Raw genomic sequence first — 20,701 nt, forward strand, 5'->3', positions numbered from 1 at the left:
AAAAAAATTGTTCCAAAAAAAAAAAAAAAAAAAAAAAACCTTTAGGACTTTATTCAGCATTGTCTTCTCTTCCAGGTCTGTTGTGAGCACGACTGCTGTGACTGTTGACATACGCCAATGCAGTCCTGTGAACGCGCTCACAACAGATCCAGAAGAGAAGACAATGCTGAATAAAGTCCTAATTTTTGTTATTTTTGAACCAAATCTATTTCCGATGCTTCAACAAATTCTAACTGAGCCTCTGATGTCACACGGACTACTTTGAAGATGTTTTTCTTACCTTTCTGGACATGGGCAGTATACCATAAATACATTTACAATGGAAGGACAGAAAGCTCTCGGACTAAATCTAAAATATCTTAAACTGTGTTTCAAAGATGAACGGAGGTCTTACAGGTTTGGAACGACATGAGGGTGAGTCAATAATAACATTTTCATTTTTGGGTGAACTAACCTTTAAAATACAACAATAAAACAGGCCAAACTAATGTCTAATGCAATTGGAAATGCCCCAGGAACAGATGCATGACAAATTTGCTACAGCATTTGTTATGCTGAGATTTCACAAAGTCCTGATCCGGTCTGTAGGATCCTGCTTCCACATTACTCATCAGATCAGTGGAGTGAAAGGCTGTGGGATTTAGGGATCATTCTCTGGAGTTTGGCCTATTGTGTCTAAATGTGCTGCTGCTGCAACCAATCTTACAGCCACCAGCTCTGAGCCATGAACTTAAACTCACATGATGTGATGCTGATTAATTCATGCCCTTGCTATGCACTAATCACCCAGTCTATCATCAATAAGGCCTTGTAGCTTGCATTATTCAAACGCTTCTGACCAAACATGTGAAGCTTTGAACTGGTTCAACTACTTTTATCACTCACGTTTTACTCAGTCAGCGTTTTAAATGACGAACATCAGTTCTCAAAAGTGGACGATCAGTTAGCATCCAAGCTAACAGAACTACAAGAGGCCTATATGCGTTTTTAAGTATTTAAATCTCCGTCTCACCCCACAGTTTTGACAACATAAGCAAATACAGTTATAAGACGTAAATGAACCCGGAAGGGTGTTGATAACCCGGCTTTGAACGTCACGTGTTGTAGGTTAACGATGCTAACGTACACAAGCTAGCATGATTTTAGCAAATACATTTCTATAAATCACGAGCTGTATTGACCTGGAACATGTTGTTGATATTTTATTACGTCAATAAAATCACACATATTTGATTGTCCGTTATGTTTAAGGAAGTGACGAACACAAATACGCACACAATTATGAATTTTAGAACATTAACGTACAGCTACTACTGACAGTGTAGCGTGATTTTAAAATAATAATAAAAAATGACAGGGTATAATAACTAACAACAATAGTATTTAGAATAGTACGTGAAAATAGTGAATTTTAACGTCTCACATTCAAGCACGCCCAGCAGGAATAGAAAAAACACCTGCTTTTTCACACTCTGTTAAATAAGACCCTCATAAAACATTTATCGCCAACAAAACACCCGAAATAACAGTCTGTCGTGATCCGAAAGGCACAGGAGATGAAGATAGTGGCATTCTCACCTTCGGGTCGCCATAGTTTTTGCAGATGTTGAAGATTACGGAGAGTTTCTGCGCGGTTTGATCAGCGTTAGGCTACTTTCGCGCGCGCCTAACCGGAGAAGAGAGACGCGGTGACGTCAGCGCGCGACTCGGCCACGCACGACATTCTGCGGATTATTAAAGCTCCAGCTGTGGTTAACAGATGTTGCTTTTATGTTTGTTTCTTTATCAGTTTATCAAGTACATATGCACTTCTGAGCATTTGACTCTCTGGAAATGTTTATGGTCAGGCAGCTGCATGTAAAAAGATATTACTAAAAGATAGAGATATTACTTATTGGACCAAAAACAGTACACAATCTCGTAGACTACAGTTTGCAACTAGACGGATGTACTGTTACTTCCTCTACAGTCAAATATCTGGGTGTTATGTTAGACAGCAAATTGTCTTTTGAAAAACAAATTTCCATGTTACAAAAACAGCATTCTTCTGTCTTAGAAACATTGCCAAAAGCTAGTTCATGCATTCATGACCTCTAGACGGGACTATTGTAATGCATTGGTTGTCCTGCATCTTCAATAAACAAGCTACAGGTTGTCCAAAATGCACTGTTGATTGACAGAGCACCACCCCAGCTTTCTGGAGGTTGTTGCTTGATTTCTCCATACACTTTGTTTTTCCTATAGTTCCAATTTACTTCCTCTTTTCTTTTAGCATCCAAATTGCTTGCTTTTCTTTCAGAGTCGGCTTCCTGGTCTTCATCCCGGTGTGTGTGTCATCATTGAATGCAAGACTTGATATAACTGATAAGACACATTCCCTGCTTTTAATATCTGAAGAATTAATGCAACAGGACATAGCTGAACACTTAGCAAAACCTGTGAGGCAACTGTTCTAATACTAATGCTCACATCAGATAGGGAGATGAAACTCTAAAAGTTATGATCTTCTTAGCTGGTAAAACATCTTTGTGTTGAATAATAAAATGTGACATTCTGTAGTTTTGTGTTATATAATAGCTACATTTAAAATAACCAAATTCAATCAATTAGCTTGTAAGGTTTGTTTTTACTTTTACTATGCACCATAGAACAAGAATAAACGATTGCATTCTGCATACTCTTTGAAAGTTATGTGAAACATATCGAAATACAAAAATCTCAAGAAAATGAAGGCTGAATCCTATGTGATTATTTCCCCCCAGGTTGTGTGCAAAAGTAATACCTTGAAAGCACAAAGAAGAGCCAACCAGTGAGTGCTTTAAGAGAACTGAAGAATAACCTGTGCATTAACCTCAGCATAGAACGGCAGAGAGGAAATCTAGGTCTGTGCTTTTTATTAACCTAAAGTATTTTCTAGAATCTCAACAGCAAATCAGTACAGTGACCGTATCACAATAATAAGACCCCTGCTAACTATACCACCATTTGTGCAATGCTCAAATACTCTATTTCATGCTGTTTAATCATATTGCCTGATGCCAATAAACTTTAAATAACTCAATGGGTGACATTTTAAGGTATTTTAAAGTATGCTATTTTCAAGAGTCTGAGGTTTTATTGCTGTTCCGATCAGCAGATTTTCTTCAAGCCAAAACCCAAAAAGCTAGATTGTCCCTGCGAGTTTCTTAGGGGGCTGTGGTTGAGCCCTCATGGCATGAAACACTACAGAGTTTTTATTTTATTTTATCTACACAAGCTTGTTTTTAATTTCATAAGTGCATGTATTTTATTGATCATACACAAAACATACAGGAGCAAACCTTGGCATTGCTTCTCAAGTATCCCTTGGCAAATTACGGTCAAACACTAGTTTCACCCGCAAGTCGCAGAGTTTAATCAATTTTTAAAATATACATCAAGAACATTTTAAATACCCTAAATTCCCTCCCGTTCCCGCCATCACTCACTTGGCAATCTTTTCCCTCCATCCTAACAGAGAGGGCACCTACTACCTCCAAAAAAACTGAAATTAGTCTAGTTGTGCAGCATATTGCTTTTTTTTTTAAGACATTTGCGAACATAAATACTACAGTTTGTTTTCTGCTCTGATGTTGGACTGTTCCGAAGAAGTAGTTGGAACAGCAATGTCCTTCAAACTGCCCTTCCAAAAAGAGAAAATGTCCAAAATAATGAGTTATTCTCCTCTTCACGACCCATGTATTACAAGCACAATGCCGATACTGAATGGATGTCCTTCAGTCCTATGTTCCACTGGTCTCTTTCTTTCTAGAACTTTCTTATCCCCTACACTAGACAAGTTACAGTGATGTCCACTGTTGAAACTCCAATCTGTTCCTCGGATGTCTCTTTTTCCATTTGCTTTGCCTCCATACATTCTCATTCAACATCAGTCCTCTTTGATCGAGGAAGTCTGTATATACTGACCATCACCAACATTTTAGAATAGAGCGGGTTGGTGGACATGGATACAACTGGTCCACAATGAGGCAGGTGCAGGCAGAGTCAAGAGCAAAGTTTAACTGTTTAACAGCACTAGAGGAAAACTCAATTAAGTCACAAGGCATGCATGTTAGACACTCAGTTCTAGAGTTGGTCCTCAAGAGGCTGTGATATCTGTGTGTGTGTCTGAGTATGCATGTATGAGTGTGTCTGTGTTCAAGTGTATAGGGGTCTCTTGTCTTGCAATCTTTATTAATGCAGGGCATCCCGATCTCACACTCTGGGGGAGTATTTGGGGTTTCTTGGCACCTCGGTGAAAGATTTCAGCTCGTAAGGAATCCCAGAGTCCACCTCGATGGACTTGCGGGAGAATAGCAGCCGGATATCATTGTGCAAGTAGATTTTCCCAGATTTGGAACTCTGGAATCTGAGATATGCAAACAAAGAGGAGAAGAAAAACTGGTTTATAAGGCTCCATCGCTTCTATTAGGAATATACCACTTAGAGGAGAAGTACTTTTATGCTTATATTTTAAATATATATTAAACATAGCTATCTAGTCTTTTAAGTTGGTTGCAAACTAGCATAGAAATACACACTTGGAGCTATAGAATTAAAAGCATAACTAAGAAAGTTAAAAGTGGGAGCAATTTGCAACTATTTGAGGTAGTACAACAGTTTGCACCCATTATATATATATGCGTTCATGGTCATACTGATGCTCAAATGTTGCTGTCCCATTTATTTCTTCTAAATTAACAACAACAAAAAAATTAAAAATGGTTACTAAAGACACATTGTTTGAAAAAAAATATGATGTTCTTTTGTTCAAAGAATCTTGAAAAATTACATTACATTTGAAAAAAAAATATATATTAAAATAGAAAATTTTAAACCACGATAATGTTTCACAATATTACTTTTTACTGTTTTTATTATCTTTTTTATCAAATAATTACAACATTTGTGAGCATAAGAGGCTTATGCTTAAAAAAAAAAAAATCTTATGGACCCTAAAATTTTGCAGAACAGTAGTGTACATTTTTGTAAAAGTTTACCTGAGGTGTATCAAGTAGCAGAGAATCTTCTTTCTGTCAGACAGTGAGCCCTCCTTCCCCTCCGCCTCATCCACAGGCACCAGGAAGATACGATGGCGCAAGAAGGTCATGTGATTGACGGGCATGTCCCCAAAATTATATGTCACCAAAAACATTTTAACCACAGTCTTATTGGGGTTAAATAAGGTCTGCAAAAAAACAAAAACAAAGAAAAAATAAATAAATACAAAAACAGTTATAACATTTAGTTTGATGGATTTTTTTTTACGTGTACGTGTGGACATGCCTTTAGAAAATATATAGTACAAAGTACTCAATATAAAATAGAATAAAATAAAAAACACAAATATGGAAAGACATAAAAAGAGAGCCCACCACTTGAATGGTCCCTGCTTTGGGTACGCTGTATCCTTTTTTTCCAAGTGGTTCTAGCAAGATCACCCCCTAAACAATGCAAAAAAATATGACTGTTAATATGCATTTTACAACAGAGAATTTACATATCAAGGAAAGTAAAAAAATGACAATAAAGTACTAAGAACGAAAATAGAGACGGAAAGTATATACCAGGAAGGGAGAAGGGGCACTGTGCTCCGAGGTGTCATAATAAGTCACTTGCACAGGTAAGGTGGCATGCTGCGGGCAATAGGAGCCGCTAGCCCCGATCTCTGCTGTGAAGCCCTCTATCCGCCCAGATGGAGTAAAACGACCCTTCAGAATCGACTCCTGCAGACAGATGCACACAACAACCAATCAGAAATGCAATCAAAACATTAGTCACTGTTGATTAAGGCTTGAATAAATCTTTTTAAACATCTAAAATATGAACAAATCTTTAAACTAGTCTTCATATATTGTTAAAGATGAAAAATGGTCATTATAAGTGGGTATAAGACGTGCATTTTTTTAACTATCAGTAACCTGACAACCAAACCTTGGTAAATCAACTTGGAAAGGGAAATTCTTTTTTTAAACACTTTTTAATTGCTAAAGTTTCACTGCCTTTCTTTAGTAAATCCTGAAAGTAGAGTTTGCATTGCTGCAAATTGTTAGTAAATCTGGCCCATAGATAAATAAATAAAAACTACCGTCTATTCCCATAATTCACTACGAGATTTCCTGTGAACTGTTAACTCCGACTGCTCAAAATCTGTAGTCTTCCTCTGACTTTCAGCAAATAGCGTGAATTCCTCCAGACTGCGAATTAGGGCAAATATCTGTGCAAAGTTGCGAAATCTATTCCAGCTTTCAGTCTTTTAGTCTCTTTATTGATTTGCATACCATGGTTTTATTGGCTTCAAAGACAAACAGTATACACATTTATATAAAACAGGCGTGGTGTGTTAATCTAATCTTAATCTAGTATTTTATTTAATCATGGTTTAGGCTTGTGTACCTCAAAGTTGCCGAGAAGAGGTCTGCTAATGGAGGATAAAGAGGAGCTTGAACTACAGGAGCGACTGGTGTCTGTTCGGCGTCCACTGCGTAACTGTCGACTAGTAAAACAAACATAAGAAGTAATAAACACACATTCTTATATATTAATACAACATCATTTAAAGAAAAAAAGATGACTTACGATTTGAGTCGACTCCCTACTTTGAGCCTTCTCCCAGATCGTGAACAGTCTGTAGCAGTCTGAAAAATGAAGTTTTAAATAGATGTTACAACAAAAACTATGTTTTATTTCCAATTAGAAAAAAGGTATATAGCTTCGAAATAAAGTTAAGGTTCATTAAAAGTAGATTTTAATCTAATGGAAATGACAATAAATCAAATACAAGCTTTTGAATGACTGGGGAAAATCATTATGCCAGCATTAGAATTTCACATAAAAAAAAATTAAAAAAATTTGAGATTAAGAAGTACTTACAGATGAAGATGTGGCTTCAATATCACACATCTCACAGTAGTCCATAATATCATTCTGATAAGTTATTAAATATCAGCTAGATTTGACTATAGAATGGGTTTCAAACTTGAACATTTTTAGCTAGTTTGAACCTTTATTTCAGTCTATTCATCTCTTTGTTTCTCTTTTCTAAACCTATATTTGCTATTTCCTCTTTGTTGGCCTGTTTCTATGACCATTTCTCTATCCTTCACTTTCTCTTTTATTTTTCCCTTCTTGGGCTTTCTTCAAGTCCTGAGCTCAGCCTTTGAGCACTGACACCGGTGTGATGAAAGTGACAGCATATGAGCCTCTGTAGTCCGTGTAACCTTGCTCACCCCAAATTCACTCATTCTGGAACTGAATTTGGCCAGAACCTGTATGTGTGTATTTGTTAGGTCAGGTGAGGGAGGTCTCACCTCTTGAACAATGGCTCTGTCAATGGGCTTTGTTCCAGAGTCCCAACGCTTATTGTGTTGCAATGGAAAAATGAAGCATGCATATTCTATAAATCTCTCACTCCCAATATGTCTTTTTTCATTCTGACTATTCACCTGACCTTTCATGATGACTCTTTCAGTAATGGGAGACTATCTCCACCACCCTGACAAAAATAAAAGCTTCTCAAACTAATCAGCACCTTCCCATTTCCACATGTAATGTGGAAAAATCTAGCATGTTTTTACCACTGAATTAAGGCCCTTTCACATGACGCATATTCAATGCATATCTCACATGCCGCTGTGGTGTTTATGTGTAAAGCATTGCAAAACAATAATTTCTAATGCATATTAAAATAATAAAAATGTGCATAAAATAATTTCAATTTGTAAAAACATTTTGTTTTCCATCTTGAGTTGAAGACTTTGAGAGTTGCATTACCAGATCCCTTCCCCCAGGGGGAGTCTTCAAGGTTAGCTCAAAAATGCATGTGCTAGGATCCCAAATGGGAGTCCAGTGGCTGTTTTGTTTGTCAGTGGAGTCAATGGAGAAGAGGCCGCAGAATGGTGAATGAAAAGTTAATTGGGGCCATTTACACAACAAAGTTTTCAACCAAAAACTGGTAACTTTTTATGCGTTTTGCCAGTTCGTTTATACGACAATGGCATTTTGGGGACTAAAAACGCATTTAAAAAGGGGGGGGGGGGTTCAAAGTGCAAGTTTTTAAAAACGCAACTGTTATAGTTTCCATGTAAATGCCCAATATGAGAGTCTTTGAAAATGGCAACGTCATGCGCATTCGTAGTTCGTGTTAGTTATGTAGACGTGCAGTACGTGTTGATTTTAAAGCCAAGCCCAAACAAACATACACAACAATGGTGGAGTATATGGTACTATTGTTAGTGCTCAAGAGTTTGCTAAGCCTTCTTCAGCGAAGTGTGGATTTACTTCACCAATACTACAACCAACAGGGGAGACGCATCATATACACACGGCAACAGGTAATGTTTAATAGCAATGTGACAGCACCAACTACTGGCTTGGCAAACGTAATACAGCGTTTTTGGTAATTTGGGTTGCATTTTGAGGTGCACACTAGGCAAGATTGTACGGTATTTCTAGCTGCATTGTTAAGTCATGTGAAAGGGCCTTCGGTTTCATTTCTACTTTCTTTGCGTTTCACCTTGGTGTGCTCCCTTGCTGATGGCAGTAGATGGTTCCAGAAGGGTGCACCCTTGGCATCAGTGCTGCGACAGGATGCTAATCCGAGCCCCGGTGCCAACAGTGCCAGCCGACTGCGTTTTGATGTAGATGGACCCTCATCCTCTGAGCAGGACTCTCCTGTATCACTGGAGGAGAGAAGTCTTTTCTTCACTGGACAGGAATTGGATGATCCCGATACCAGGCCATTTGCTTCCACTGGTGTTTTCTCAAGAGAGCTCAGTCTGTTAGTGGAGGAGGTCTTTGTCTCTGCCGGTGGAGGAGAAGATTCAAAAGTCATCCCCCATTCGACAGCTTCAGCTGGTGTTGAAAACGGGACAGGTGCCCAACTGCTCTCTGTGGCAGAAAGCATGCCCTTGACATCGACAGGGTTATGGCCTTCGTCCCTTGGTTCTTCAATGGAGCCAGCCGGGATGTTTCCTGCTGTGGAGGCCTCGGTTCTGGGAGTAAGTGTGGGAGGACTTCCCTCACAGTGGCCCCAGGTGGAGTGAGGGCCCTGTGGGTCCACCATAGGAGGAGATTTTGGGGACAGCGGGGTGAAGACATCTGGGACGGGCCTGTCGTGGTTGTGCTGGGCTGGCCGGCGACCAGGAATCGGTGGATGTGAAGGGGAAAGGGGAGGTGACCTAGGGATTTCTGAGTCATTGTGCTCAAGGAGTGAGTTGCAAAAAAGTGGTTCCACCCCAGAGCCACACAACACCTCCCCATCGGACTCATCATCGTCTTCATCCTCATCCTGTTGGACAGGACGCTTAATGGCGACAGGAACCAGCATCCCCTTCGGGCTACGTTTCATTCCTACTCGGACAGGCCGAAGAGTCTCTTGACTTTCCCCGAAACCACCTCTTTGGGAGAGGATGGATAGCTGGTAGACTTTCTGGAGCCTGATCTCCTCTTCTCCAAAAGGTCTGGGAACGACTCGACGTACTTCAGATTCAGGGCTCTCGCCTTGAGTGCTAGGCAGAGGTAGATCCCCGTCCTGGGCTGGAAGCTCTTTACGAGCCAGGTCCACGTGGATGTGACGCATAGTGACTTTGTTTGTGCTGGGTGACTTTTTCAGGGGAAGTTGTGCAGTGTTAAATAATAAAAAAACTAGCTCCAGAGAGTTCTAGGTAGTTCTGAACAAGTGCAACAAGGCTGTGGAATCGAAAGTAAGCTTCCCGTCGCATAGATGAAAGGCTTTAGTTTCCAGTGGTCAGGTGTGGAGTTAGGACAAGCTGATTTCCACAGTGCATAAAGCTTCTGAAGTAAAACAAACAAGGATACGAGTATAATCAAACTGACATGAAACGCATAATAAAGATTACACAGCAGAATAGTAACAATGAACACTATTTCAAATATGTATCTTTAACAGTACATTTTAAACAAAATTTGCTTTGTTTTGATATGGACATCAATAAAGCTTATACATATATGATGAAATACAATGAAAATCATGTTAACATGATACAGCTAATATAATAATATGCAAGACGAATCTTGATTAGTATTTAGTAATTCAGTTTCACAAAGGATTTGTTAGGTTCAGATCAGGAACTCGTCTTTATGAACAGTAAAAAACATTAAAAAAACGGGTCCTTAATTCAAGAATCAGACTCTACTATTTGCACTACATGTTTTTGGTTCACTAACATATACCATAACATTCATTCCTTATATAATGAGACAAAATGTTTTTTATTTTATTTTATTATTTGTAAAAGGGACTTGCTCAAGTTTGGGAATCAGACTGGTTTTGCAGTACATTACTGATCCACCATATAGAAAGCTGGCATCATGCATATATGATGATTTGTGAATCGAATGGCACTGAAAGCATTATATGTTTGTTTTTGCAAGTAGCCTGTAATTTTGCTAATTTTTTCTGGCACACTGACTTTTTATCTCAATCACATTTCATTCAAATAGCAAACTTGCATTAAAAAAATTCAGGTAATATAAGATTTATTTTGCTGTGGCACAGACGATTCTGCACTCACTGTTGTAAACTGGAGCAGGAGTGTCAGAATAAATACAGAATAAGTGTGTGCATGACCAATTTCCTAACATACATGCTTCAGGTCCTTCTGCATCCACTCCTGCAGCTTCTGAGTTGTGTTGACCCTTGAATCTTGACCCTGACCTTAGCCCCTGAGTTTGGCCATCTCCAACACTGCCCCTCTGATGCAACAACAGCATTCCCAAATACACAGGCAGCTAACAGGGGCCTGACGAGAGAAAAAGAGAGAAAGAAAATGTCAGAGACAATCAACCAGATTTTTCAATGTTAAAAAAAAGGCCTCACCAAGGCTGCATTTATTTAATGAAAAATACCATAAAAATTCATATTGTGAAATTTTACAGTTTCAATAACTGATTTTAATTAAAATGTAAAAAAAAATTAAATTAATTAATCTGATGGAAAGTAACATTACTTGCATTATCTTATTCCTCATAAATCATTCTAATATGCTGATTTGGGGCCCAAGAGGCATTTCTTATTATTTCTAACTATATATTACACCAATATAATGGTGTAAACCGTTACATTAAACAAAAACTTGATAATTTAAATGTTAAATGTGACATTAGGACTATAAATCTTTGACAAAAGTTCTAGCCTGCTAAACAATCCCTTGGTTACCAGTATCATAGTGCATGCTTTTAGTTTACTTACCAAGGGCCGAGCGTCAGTGAGGTGGGAGGGGCCTTGCAGAACGTGCCAATGAATAAGTAATATCCCTCCTACAGCTCCACCCAGATAAGGCCAGCGGCCAATCACGCCTCCCCTTGGCTCCTGAAAGGAGTGGACTGCTCAACAGCTGCATTCTGAGCCAGGCATTCCAGAGACACCACCTACTGAAGAGCAATGGTTAATCAACAACAAATCAACTTGATCAAATCAGTAACCGTGCCACACAGTTCAACCTGCACATGATCTGAATCAGTCCTTAAAGTAAAAATCAAGTTATCTGGCTTTTTAAATCAAGCTTTCGTAGCCTTTTAATCAAGACATCGTTCTACTGGTCAATAAATAATCAACCAAGAAAATAACACTAACAGAGAACAGACACAAAGAGCAATCGTATGACTCACTATACTCATTTTATGCCATCTGATTAGGACACATGCTTGAACAGACTGTGTACTGCATAGCTCTGACTGCCTCTCTGTCTCTAGAGCTCAGACCTGCTTGGGATCAAGACTAGCAGACAAAACACAGAGACACACAACAGAACCTTTGTGTTGTCTTGCTTCAGAGAACGAGCAGTCCTGCTCATTAATAGTACAAAAACAGGAACATACGAGCAATAACACACTAACTTGTGTAGATCGAAGTAATGGAAAAACATGAAACAAGTGAACATTATCTACTCTATATACTAAGAGTAGTATATAGTTGAAATGCATATTAGCAGAAAAAATGTGTTCATCCTTCCTTTATAATATTAAAAATGCTGAAATCTTAAGGATGCATACATTACATCCATGGGGAGCAGATATTACATATGCCACAAAAGAGATCTGCGAATGAAATGGTTCCTGACTAAGCAATTTGCACATCACTTACACTACCATTCAGAATTTTGGAGTTGGTATTATTAGTCATTTATGCTTACATAGGCTTAAAAAAAAAAATTATATATATATATATATATATATATATATATATATTTTGAAGTAATAATACAATTGAAAACACAGTTGTGTCGATTAATATTTTTATAGAAATCCATTCTACATATCTTTCAGGATTCTTTGATTAATTCAAAAGTTCAAAAGAACAGCATTTATTTGAAAACTATAAATCTTCTGACACGTCATGTGATATGTCTACTGTCATTTTTGATCCATTTAATTAATGCCTGCTGAATAGAAGTATTAATTTCTTTAAAATTTCTTACTGACTTAAGGTTTTGTGTCACATCTTGCAATGCAGTGAGCACAATCTCATGAATGTCAAATATGACAGTGTGATGGCTATATATATATATATATATATATATATATATATATATATATATATATATATATATATATATATATATATATATATATATATATATATATTATTTTTATTTTTTTTCTAGACACTACTGTTCAAAGGTCTGCGCAATTCTTATTTTTTCAAATAAATGTATACTTTTATTTAGCAAGGATGCATTAAATTGATCAAAACTGACTGTAAATACTTACATTATTACAAAAGAAATAAATTTCAAATAAATGCTGTTCTTTTAAACTTTCTATTTATCAAAACTTTTTCAAAGTGAAGTGCATAGAAGTGCAAGTCTTTTTCTTTCATTTTCATTTTTATATTAGTTTGCCAAGCATGTGGGGGTCTGTTACAGATGATGTAAGACCCTCAGAGCATTGTTGTGAATCTTTCAGACTCAGCATAAATAGAACCCTGAACCCCAGGTCAAATACAGCTGACAAGACACACACACACACACACACACACACACACACACACACACTAACCAACTAACATACTGCCGTTACACACCAACATGTTGCCCGGAGAGTAGAATGAGAGATGTAATATGTGTTTATTATAAGCACATGATGCCAGTTATATAACTACACACTCTCTAATGCATTTGTCAGCTGTGCAATCAAATGTTTTTTTTCTGAAACATATTTAACCTCATTTTACCAGTCATTAATATTTATTGCCGTTAAAGACTGCATGATTTCATTATCAGCTTAGTCCTATTCCTCAGTTTATCCACTGTCTGTAAAAAAAGCAAGAATGTCCATCCCCACCCCCAGAGAATTCAATACGGAGCAGAAGAAAATAGATGGGGAAACCAAACATCCAAGACTAGCATGAACAGCTGTCAGCTGTATGATGTTTTTCTGGGTCCTAGGAGTTATTTAGGAGAAAGAAGTCAGTCAAGAATTAATCAAGCCAGTTTCATGTGTATAGTGAATACCTCAGCCAATTTCCAAGCAGCTTTACATAATATGGTGTCTTAATACCCCAATGAGCAACTGAGCCATGGAAAACTCCCTAAGATGAATAAGTGGAAAATTAATGGGATATGAAAAACATAGATTTTTTTCATAGAAGGCATTTGTGCTCGTCTTTAGTTATTGGAATTATTGCATGCATAGCTGTGCATCCGTATATTTATGAAGTGAAGGAAGTGGATCAAAGCAAAAATAATTAATTCCACATATTACAGTTCCTCAATTCAGGATCACAATGACATAGATGAAAGATCGAAGGGATCACTGAGCCAAACAATCAAAAAATTACATTGGAGCTTCAGTCTCGATGCCAAAAACTCACTTGTAGCTTCTACCTGGCGAAAAGAGCAGTAAGCCACTTCCTCCTTTGGCTTTAATGGAAACATGAAAATGTTCTCAAACCAACAATACTTGATTCAAGCAAGCTAAAATTGGCACACTTATACCCAACAGGTGTTGTTACTCAAACAATAAAGACAATTAATTCATTTCACCATGCATGTGAGAGAATGAGTCAGTGAGAAAGAACATCCCATGGACATGATTGCAGACCTCTACAGTGAAGATGAGTGCAGCCCTTGAGGTTTTTGCTAAACACCTGACTTTTACATCTGCGGAAGTTACAAAATGTAATTACAAACTACAGCAGCATCAAAGACTAAAAACTTATAAGCTCACCTCTGACTAAGCTTATATCTCCACAACTACAAGTCTGCCAGTTTGTAAAACCAACAGCTGAAATATTATCTCTACATGTGGCAAGGGTCATGATGTCTTTGATTCATTTGTGCATTGACCTATATGATAAGAGAGAGAGAGAGAGAGAGAGAGAGAGAGAGAGAGAGAGAGAGAGAGAGAGAACAGCTGTCTCACTCTTTTTCTAAGTTCTCTTTGAAGCTACTTCCTTTTCTACTTCCAACCACCAATGTTCATAAATGGGTGGTTGACAAAAGATATAGATAAAAATAAAGATATTAGGTTAAAATCACCTTTATATACTGTTCTATGTATTATATATATACTATATATATATATATATACAATTCAATTGTATCAATTCATATAATGACATAAAAACATATAAAATAATACATATACATTGTTTAAAAAAAAAGTGTCACACTATTCATAAACACATAGATCAAAACTTTAGGTTTAAATCTACATAATACATAAGGCTGACACTGATGTGTCAAAAGACTGATTAAAATACATTTTTAACATTTTAGGTCTAAGCATATAATTGCAGTTTTTTAACCACTTTTTTCACCATTTAAAACAGACTGTGGCTAGTTTGTGGTTCATTTAAATAGCCAGTTGTGTGACAAATTTACTTTTAAAAAGTACAACTATTCTAAATGTAGTCTGTCATTTAATACAAGGTCAGAAAAACTGCATGTATAATGCATACACAACATGTTTGTCATAGTTTTGCCGTGGCACACTACTGTCATCGCAAGACATCTCTCGTCAACCATACATAAACACGTTAGCCTCCTGACTCACCTTTCTAGGAACTCCTGCCCTTTCCTCCTCCTCTGTTTCTCCGTCCTCTCTGTCGGAGCTCTAGAGTCGTTCTTGTTGTTGCTGTGAGGGGTTGAAAGGTTATTTGCGTGGAATGAGGGAGTGCAGGCCTTTCTTTCTGTTCCTCCCCTGAGAGGAGTGAGAAAGAGAGAGAGAGAGAGAAACATACAAAACTTTAGTTTAATCAAGGTTTCTTGTTCAAGCTGTCACATCTCGCTGTTTATGCTCTCTGTGCACTGCTATTCTGGTATGCCCAACTGTGAATCCTCCCTAACTCCCCCTTCTCTCTTTCCCTCTTTCAATAACACACACAAAACCTCTCTCAGGCTCCCTTTGGCACATGCATATAAACTCTGTAACCCCCCTCTACATCTTTTACCCTCTCAAATAACTTCAACACAATGAAAGCCCCCTCACTTCTTGTGCTCTCTCTTTCTTGCTGAATTTCTCACCACTTGTCTCTCTCTCTTCTGTGCTTTGCCTTTCAGTCTACTTCCTCTCAGCTGGTTACTGAAGGCAGGCGTGCTTGCTTGCTCAGTCAGAACACAACTCATGTAAGATTTGGGCTTGCTGTGCTGTCATCTGATTGGCCGGGGGGAGGGGGATCAGATGCCACAGTGACCGTCCTGATAGATGTGAAGGCAAAGGGAAACCTCAAAAGTCCCGCCCACCTGTTCGGCTTGTTTTGCAAAGTGTATTCCTTCATAGAGCTTCAGAGAGTTACTGTGTGCATTAGTTCCAGCTTGTGTTTGACTGAAAGAGGCATTCCAGAGCAACCCAAACGTGTTACTCTGGAGGCAAATATGCCATTAAACAGATTTACATTCGTTTTGGTTATAACTTTTAAAAGTTTGGAGTCAGGAATCTTTTGTTTTGTTTTAAAGAAACCAATCATTTTAGACAGAAGGGATGTGTTAAACTGATCAGAAGTGACAGTAAATACATTTATAATATTATATTGTGACAGTTTTCGATTTCAAATAAATGCTAGTCTTTTGAAATTTCTATTCAACAAAGAATCCTAATATTAAAAGTATTATGGTTTCAACAAAAATATCAAAAAGCACAACCTGAGAATGATCTGACTATGAGTAATAGCTGGTAAAAATGCAACTTTGCCATCACAGGAATATAAAATATTTATAACTAAATATTTTAAATAATAATAATAAAAACAATGCATGAAAGGGTGTTATCTGCTCTTCCACAGAAACAGATCCTGAAGGATGCAAAGGGATGGGTGTATGTGTGTGTATGTTTGTGTAAGTGTGTCTGATGTAGCATCTTCCAAATAAGGAGACGTAATTCCACATGCATCTTAAAGGAAAGCATGAGATGCACATGAGCTTTAGATGCAGTGAGTGAGGTAGATGGGGAGGTGTGGAGAGCGGGGGGAAGTGTTTGGAGATGTTACGTCGAGCACATGGTGAAGTTCTGATGTCTTGCATTGGTTGTGGAGTTTAGACCAGCTTAAATTGAAAACATGCCTTACAGAGACACATAGAGCTACTTCTCCTTTAAGAGCTCACGTTCTGTACCCATATAAGGAATGATTGGGGGCGTGGCTTGAGACAGTCAACTATACAGAGTGAAGCAAAACCATACATACAAATACAGAAGTGCACAAAAGACACACAAACATGCCTTTATACACACTCACTGGTGCTCCAGCATAGAATTGGTGTATGATGCTGGCAAAACAATGAAAAGGCAACACTGCTCTAAGCTACTTCTCCAAAACAAGTTTTATTCTCTTTCAAAACACCCTCCCGGCAGCTATTCTGAGCTGTAGATGGGATCAACTGGTCTATGAGGGACTGTAAAAGCTCACAACTACATTCTAACCCTTCCCTTCCTCCATGCTTGAGTGTGTGTGTGTGTGTGTTTGTGTGTGTCTTGTATGCCTTTCTAGTCAAAAACACTTAAACTGTCAATATTGACACAAACAGCTTGACTTTTACACTTTTTTTTCTGTAGAAAATCTGGTGTTCGCCTGTTTAAATGAATTGAAAGTGACAGTAAAGACTTTTATACATTTATAAATGCTGTTCTTTTGCACTTCCTTTTTATCAAAGAATCCTGGGGGGGCACAAAATATTTTCAAAATTGTACAAAACATTTTTCTTGGGCACTAAATCAGCATATCAGAAGGATTTCTGAAGATCATCTGACACTGAAGATTAGGAATGGATGATTTAAAACTCAGTTTGCCATCACAGGAATAAATGGAATTTTTGAACAGAACACAAACAAACACTTTCATTTTAAAATGTAATAAAATTTCAGAATATTTCTTTTTTCTGCATTCTTGATCAAACAAATGCAGCCTGGGTAAGTCTATAAAAATTGATTTAACATATAGTATCTTAACAATATAAATGTTACCAATATATTTTAAACAAAACATCTACATGCAAAGCATTCATCTTTTTAAACCAGAACTGAAGTCCCACCAGACAGTCGCTATTATAGTCAGCTGTGTGCTCAACTTCCTGTTTTCCACTTCAATGAGCCAAGTGAGAACACACAAATGGTGCAATCCTCTGCTCTCTGTAAATACACAGGATGTGATTTCTGCTGGTCACACCTTCAGTTTACATTATACTTTCTCACTGTATCATCCTCTTTTTCGATGTTGCAAAGAGCAAGAGAAATAGACCGAAAGACTGAACAGAATGTTCCAGAACAAAAAAAAAAGTGCCTTTAGAGCTATTTCGGGCAATGGTTCACCAATCTTGTACTTGCACAATCCTTGAATGAAGTGTGCATGTGCCAAAGTACGCACTCAATAACTAGATCAATGAAATGATACGAGCCAACAAAAGGCATTGAAACACTATAAAGCCTTTTATGAGGAATCTGCTATGGGAGTCTGTAAATGTCACTACAATAACAAAAACGTAGCTGACGCTAGATATTAAGGTTAGTCCCTCTGTAGAGATTAGCACCTGACACTGATGAATGAGGACGGTAACTAACATGCCCTTGGTAACACGCTCTCCAAGGTGGGGGTGGCGGGTGACAAATGTACTTCTCTGTAACAGAGTAAGGGCGTAAAGAGAGAAAAGCAATAGATGGTGGATGGTGGATATGAGGGCAAAGGTGAAATGAAAGATAACTGCTGGGAAAAAGGGAGCTTGGGTACGGAGGCAGAAAGATGATGAAAAGATATGTTAATGTGTGCATGCATATCTGCAATTAGCCTAGCAAAAAGCAAAGCACTATATAATATTCAGAGTATTCATCTTAGGCATTGCTAAAAATAGATGTTCTGTGACAATACAGCCGAGCTTTAGCATTTTAAAGAACGATACAATTAAACAAGATATTCTAGCCAAGTTAAATGCAATTTGGGGTGAGAGAATAATTTATATAAATATGTATAGTTTTATCACATGTGTGCACACACTTAGCTGTATCACAGCACATGCCTGCACATGCACGCACACATTTATCCCTGTGATACTGATATGGGACAAGCTTCTATTATTGAAATCCTAATCTAAGCCACTACAGGAGAAATCCTAAAGCTGAGCTCAGATCATGAGACGGTTAAAATGTGAGGCGGATCTTAGATAAAAATGCCTAGACAGGTGGCGAGTAGATTGGGTTTGGCTATCATGGTTAACCATTCATGGCATCTCTATGGCTATTTAAAGAAGTCAAGGAGCATTTTCTAGAGGTGAGAGAAAATCCAATGTGTGCACAATCAAAATCGTGCTGATAAGGTGTTCTAAATGGTGTTGTTGTGCAACTGCTAAAAGGGGTTTTCAGCATATTTGTATGCTGTTGTTTTAATATTATTTATGTAGTACTTTAAAATAGCTTTTAGCTTTAGAATTGCCATCTTCATTTTAATTTTGGTTTAATATTTAAGATATAATTCTTAAATTAAATTAAGACATATTTACGTTTTTCATATTCAGTATTTTTTCACACCTCATACAAGAACAAGGATCCAATGCAAACAGGTCAAACGCCGGAAGAACGGTGGTAATGGAGCGCCACCATCCTCATTCTCATCAAGATGAGAGAAAGAGAATACATTGCATTTAGGGGAGATGTTGAACTGAAACCCCTCATTCAACATTTACAGGTATCAGTTGCAGAAAGGGAGCCGCTACAGGCCTTAACGTCGCACGCTAAGCCACCTCACCCTGAATACGCATCTGCTTCCTACACCAGCTTGACATGCTTATCTTCAGATTTGCTGCAGCTATCCCCACCATGCATGTCCCAAACCCAGTGATGTAATACATACTTCTGCTGACGGCCATACAGAAAGAGGTCACCCAGCAAGGGCATTAAGAAGCTGATCTGAAGCTCTTAATATTCAGGCTTCAAACTGATGAAAAAGGTCACATTCTACCTGCAGCTCTTTCGGGACATCTGAGCCCACTTTGGGTCACTGATGATTCTCTGTTTGTTTTGTGTGCTGTGCCTTGTCAGGCATCAGTAATGAGCAGAACAAATCCTCTCGTGAAATATTAGTATTATTGATATTACTTAGCCTATGAGAACAACACAATATCAACAGCGTTTAGGCAACAGCAGTCTATTTATACCAGCTACTAAAAGCTGGGCATGATTCATGGGCCCAGGGATAGGGGTGCAACATAGACACAGAATCATGCATACTTCAATCAATCAATCAATCGCAAAGCATGCAATAAACAATAAAATAAAACCTCAAAGATAAAGAAAAGGACGCACTGGGGTGAGAAATGCACGTGCATTGTGCACGGATAAAAGTTGCCTTCATTGGATGAAACAGCATGAATCAGACAAAGCAGAAACGCCCCCCTGCGCATTAACATACAGAAGCTCCTGTATGCATTGTGTGTGCGTGCTATGATTAATCTGCCATTATCAAACACAAAAGGTGGAAAAGACCCAGGGAATCTACTCTATTTTATATATCACACTGCTGGATCATTTCATGCATTAATCTCACATGTAAAAGAGAGTTTAGAGTATTAAGGTATACACACGATTGATTAGTGAGATTGTAAATTGTTAGAATATATCTGTCATTATTATAATCTCTCTAAAATCTATATTTAGATGGTGGAATGAGAGTGATTTAAAGGTGGATGGCAGCACAAAGAGAACTCACCCACAGCAAACACAAATAACGATGACAATGACAAGGGCAGTCAGTGAACTAACACTCCCATCATAGCTGGAGGAGGAAGAGTTTGATCCTGTTTTAGACAACAGACTGGATCTCCAGATCTTCAGTGAAATCGACGTCAAACTATCTGCGTTGAAATCCCACAGTGTGACGAAGATATATCTGACCACCAGATCCTGCTTTCTGAATGTCGACAAGGCTGTTCAGATTGCCTTTCTTCTCCTTTCCACGTCCTATAGGCTCCCTGCCAACGGGCCTTTGCTATTTTCTGCTTGGCTCTCTGTCCAAAGCCCTCGCCCATGAAATTATTCTGTCCCTTTAAAAACAATACTTCCGGGATTTGCTGAAAAATAACTAGAGGGAGGGACGCTCGAACAGCTGAAGGGCTGTCATTTAAGCGATTGGTCGCTTTCTCGTCTACGAACCAATAGCAGTAGTGGATTAATCCTGTTTTTGAATATATTTGAATAATATTCATATATTTCGAGGAACTTCATTCCCATTGGCTCTGTG

At 38.0% G+C, this 20,701-nt stretch overlaps 1 protein-coding gene across 3 annotated transcripts; it reads right to left on the bottom strand.

Moving 5' to 3' along the window:
* Positions 1–3,260: 3,260 nt before the first annotated feature.
* LOC113048977 (protein FAM214B-like) lies at positions 3,261–20,510 on the bottom strand. 3 transcript variants are annotated; one of them, XM_026210972.1, is made up of 11 exons: positions 20,171–20,510; positions 15,037–15,183; positions 11,231–11,409; positions 10,626–10,781; positions 8,534–9,813; positions 6,598–6,656; positions 6,415–6,514; positions 5,586–5,744; positions 5,394–5,462; positions 5,019–5,206; positions 3,261–4,387 (listed from the first exon to the last, which is right to left on the bottom strand). In XM_026210972.1, exons 5-11 carry the CDS (start codon positions 9,596–9,598, stop codon positions 4,234–4,236), a joined length of 1,794 nt encoding a protein of 597 aa, XP_026066757.1. In that variant the 5' UTR covers positions 9,599–9,813; positions 10,626–10,781; positions 11,231–11,409; positions 15,037–15,183; positions 20,171–20,510; the 3' UTR covers positions 3,261–4,233. The 3 variants fall into 3 exon arrangements, with proteins under 3 accessions (XP_026066757.1, XP_026066755.1, XP_026066756.1); XM_026210970.1 differs by having other exon boundaries at positions 11,231–11,412; XM_026210971.1 differs by lacking the exon at positions 20,171–20,510 and adding an exon at positions 15,507–15,610 and having other exon boundaries at positions 11,231–11,412.
* Between the last annotated feature and the right edge of the window lie 191 nt (positions 20,511–20,701).

This window comes from Carassius auratus, chromosome 30 (genome assembly GCF_003368295.1).
Source record: "Carassius auratus strain Wakin chromosome 30, ASM336829v1, whole genome shotgun sequence".
Taxonomy (NCBI): Eukaryota; Metazoa; Chordata; class Actinopteri; order Cypriniformes; family Cyprinidae; genus Carassius; species Carassius auratus.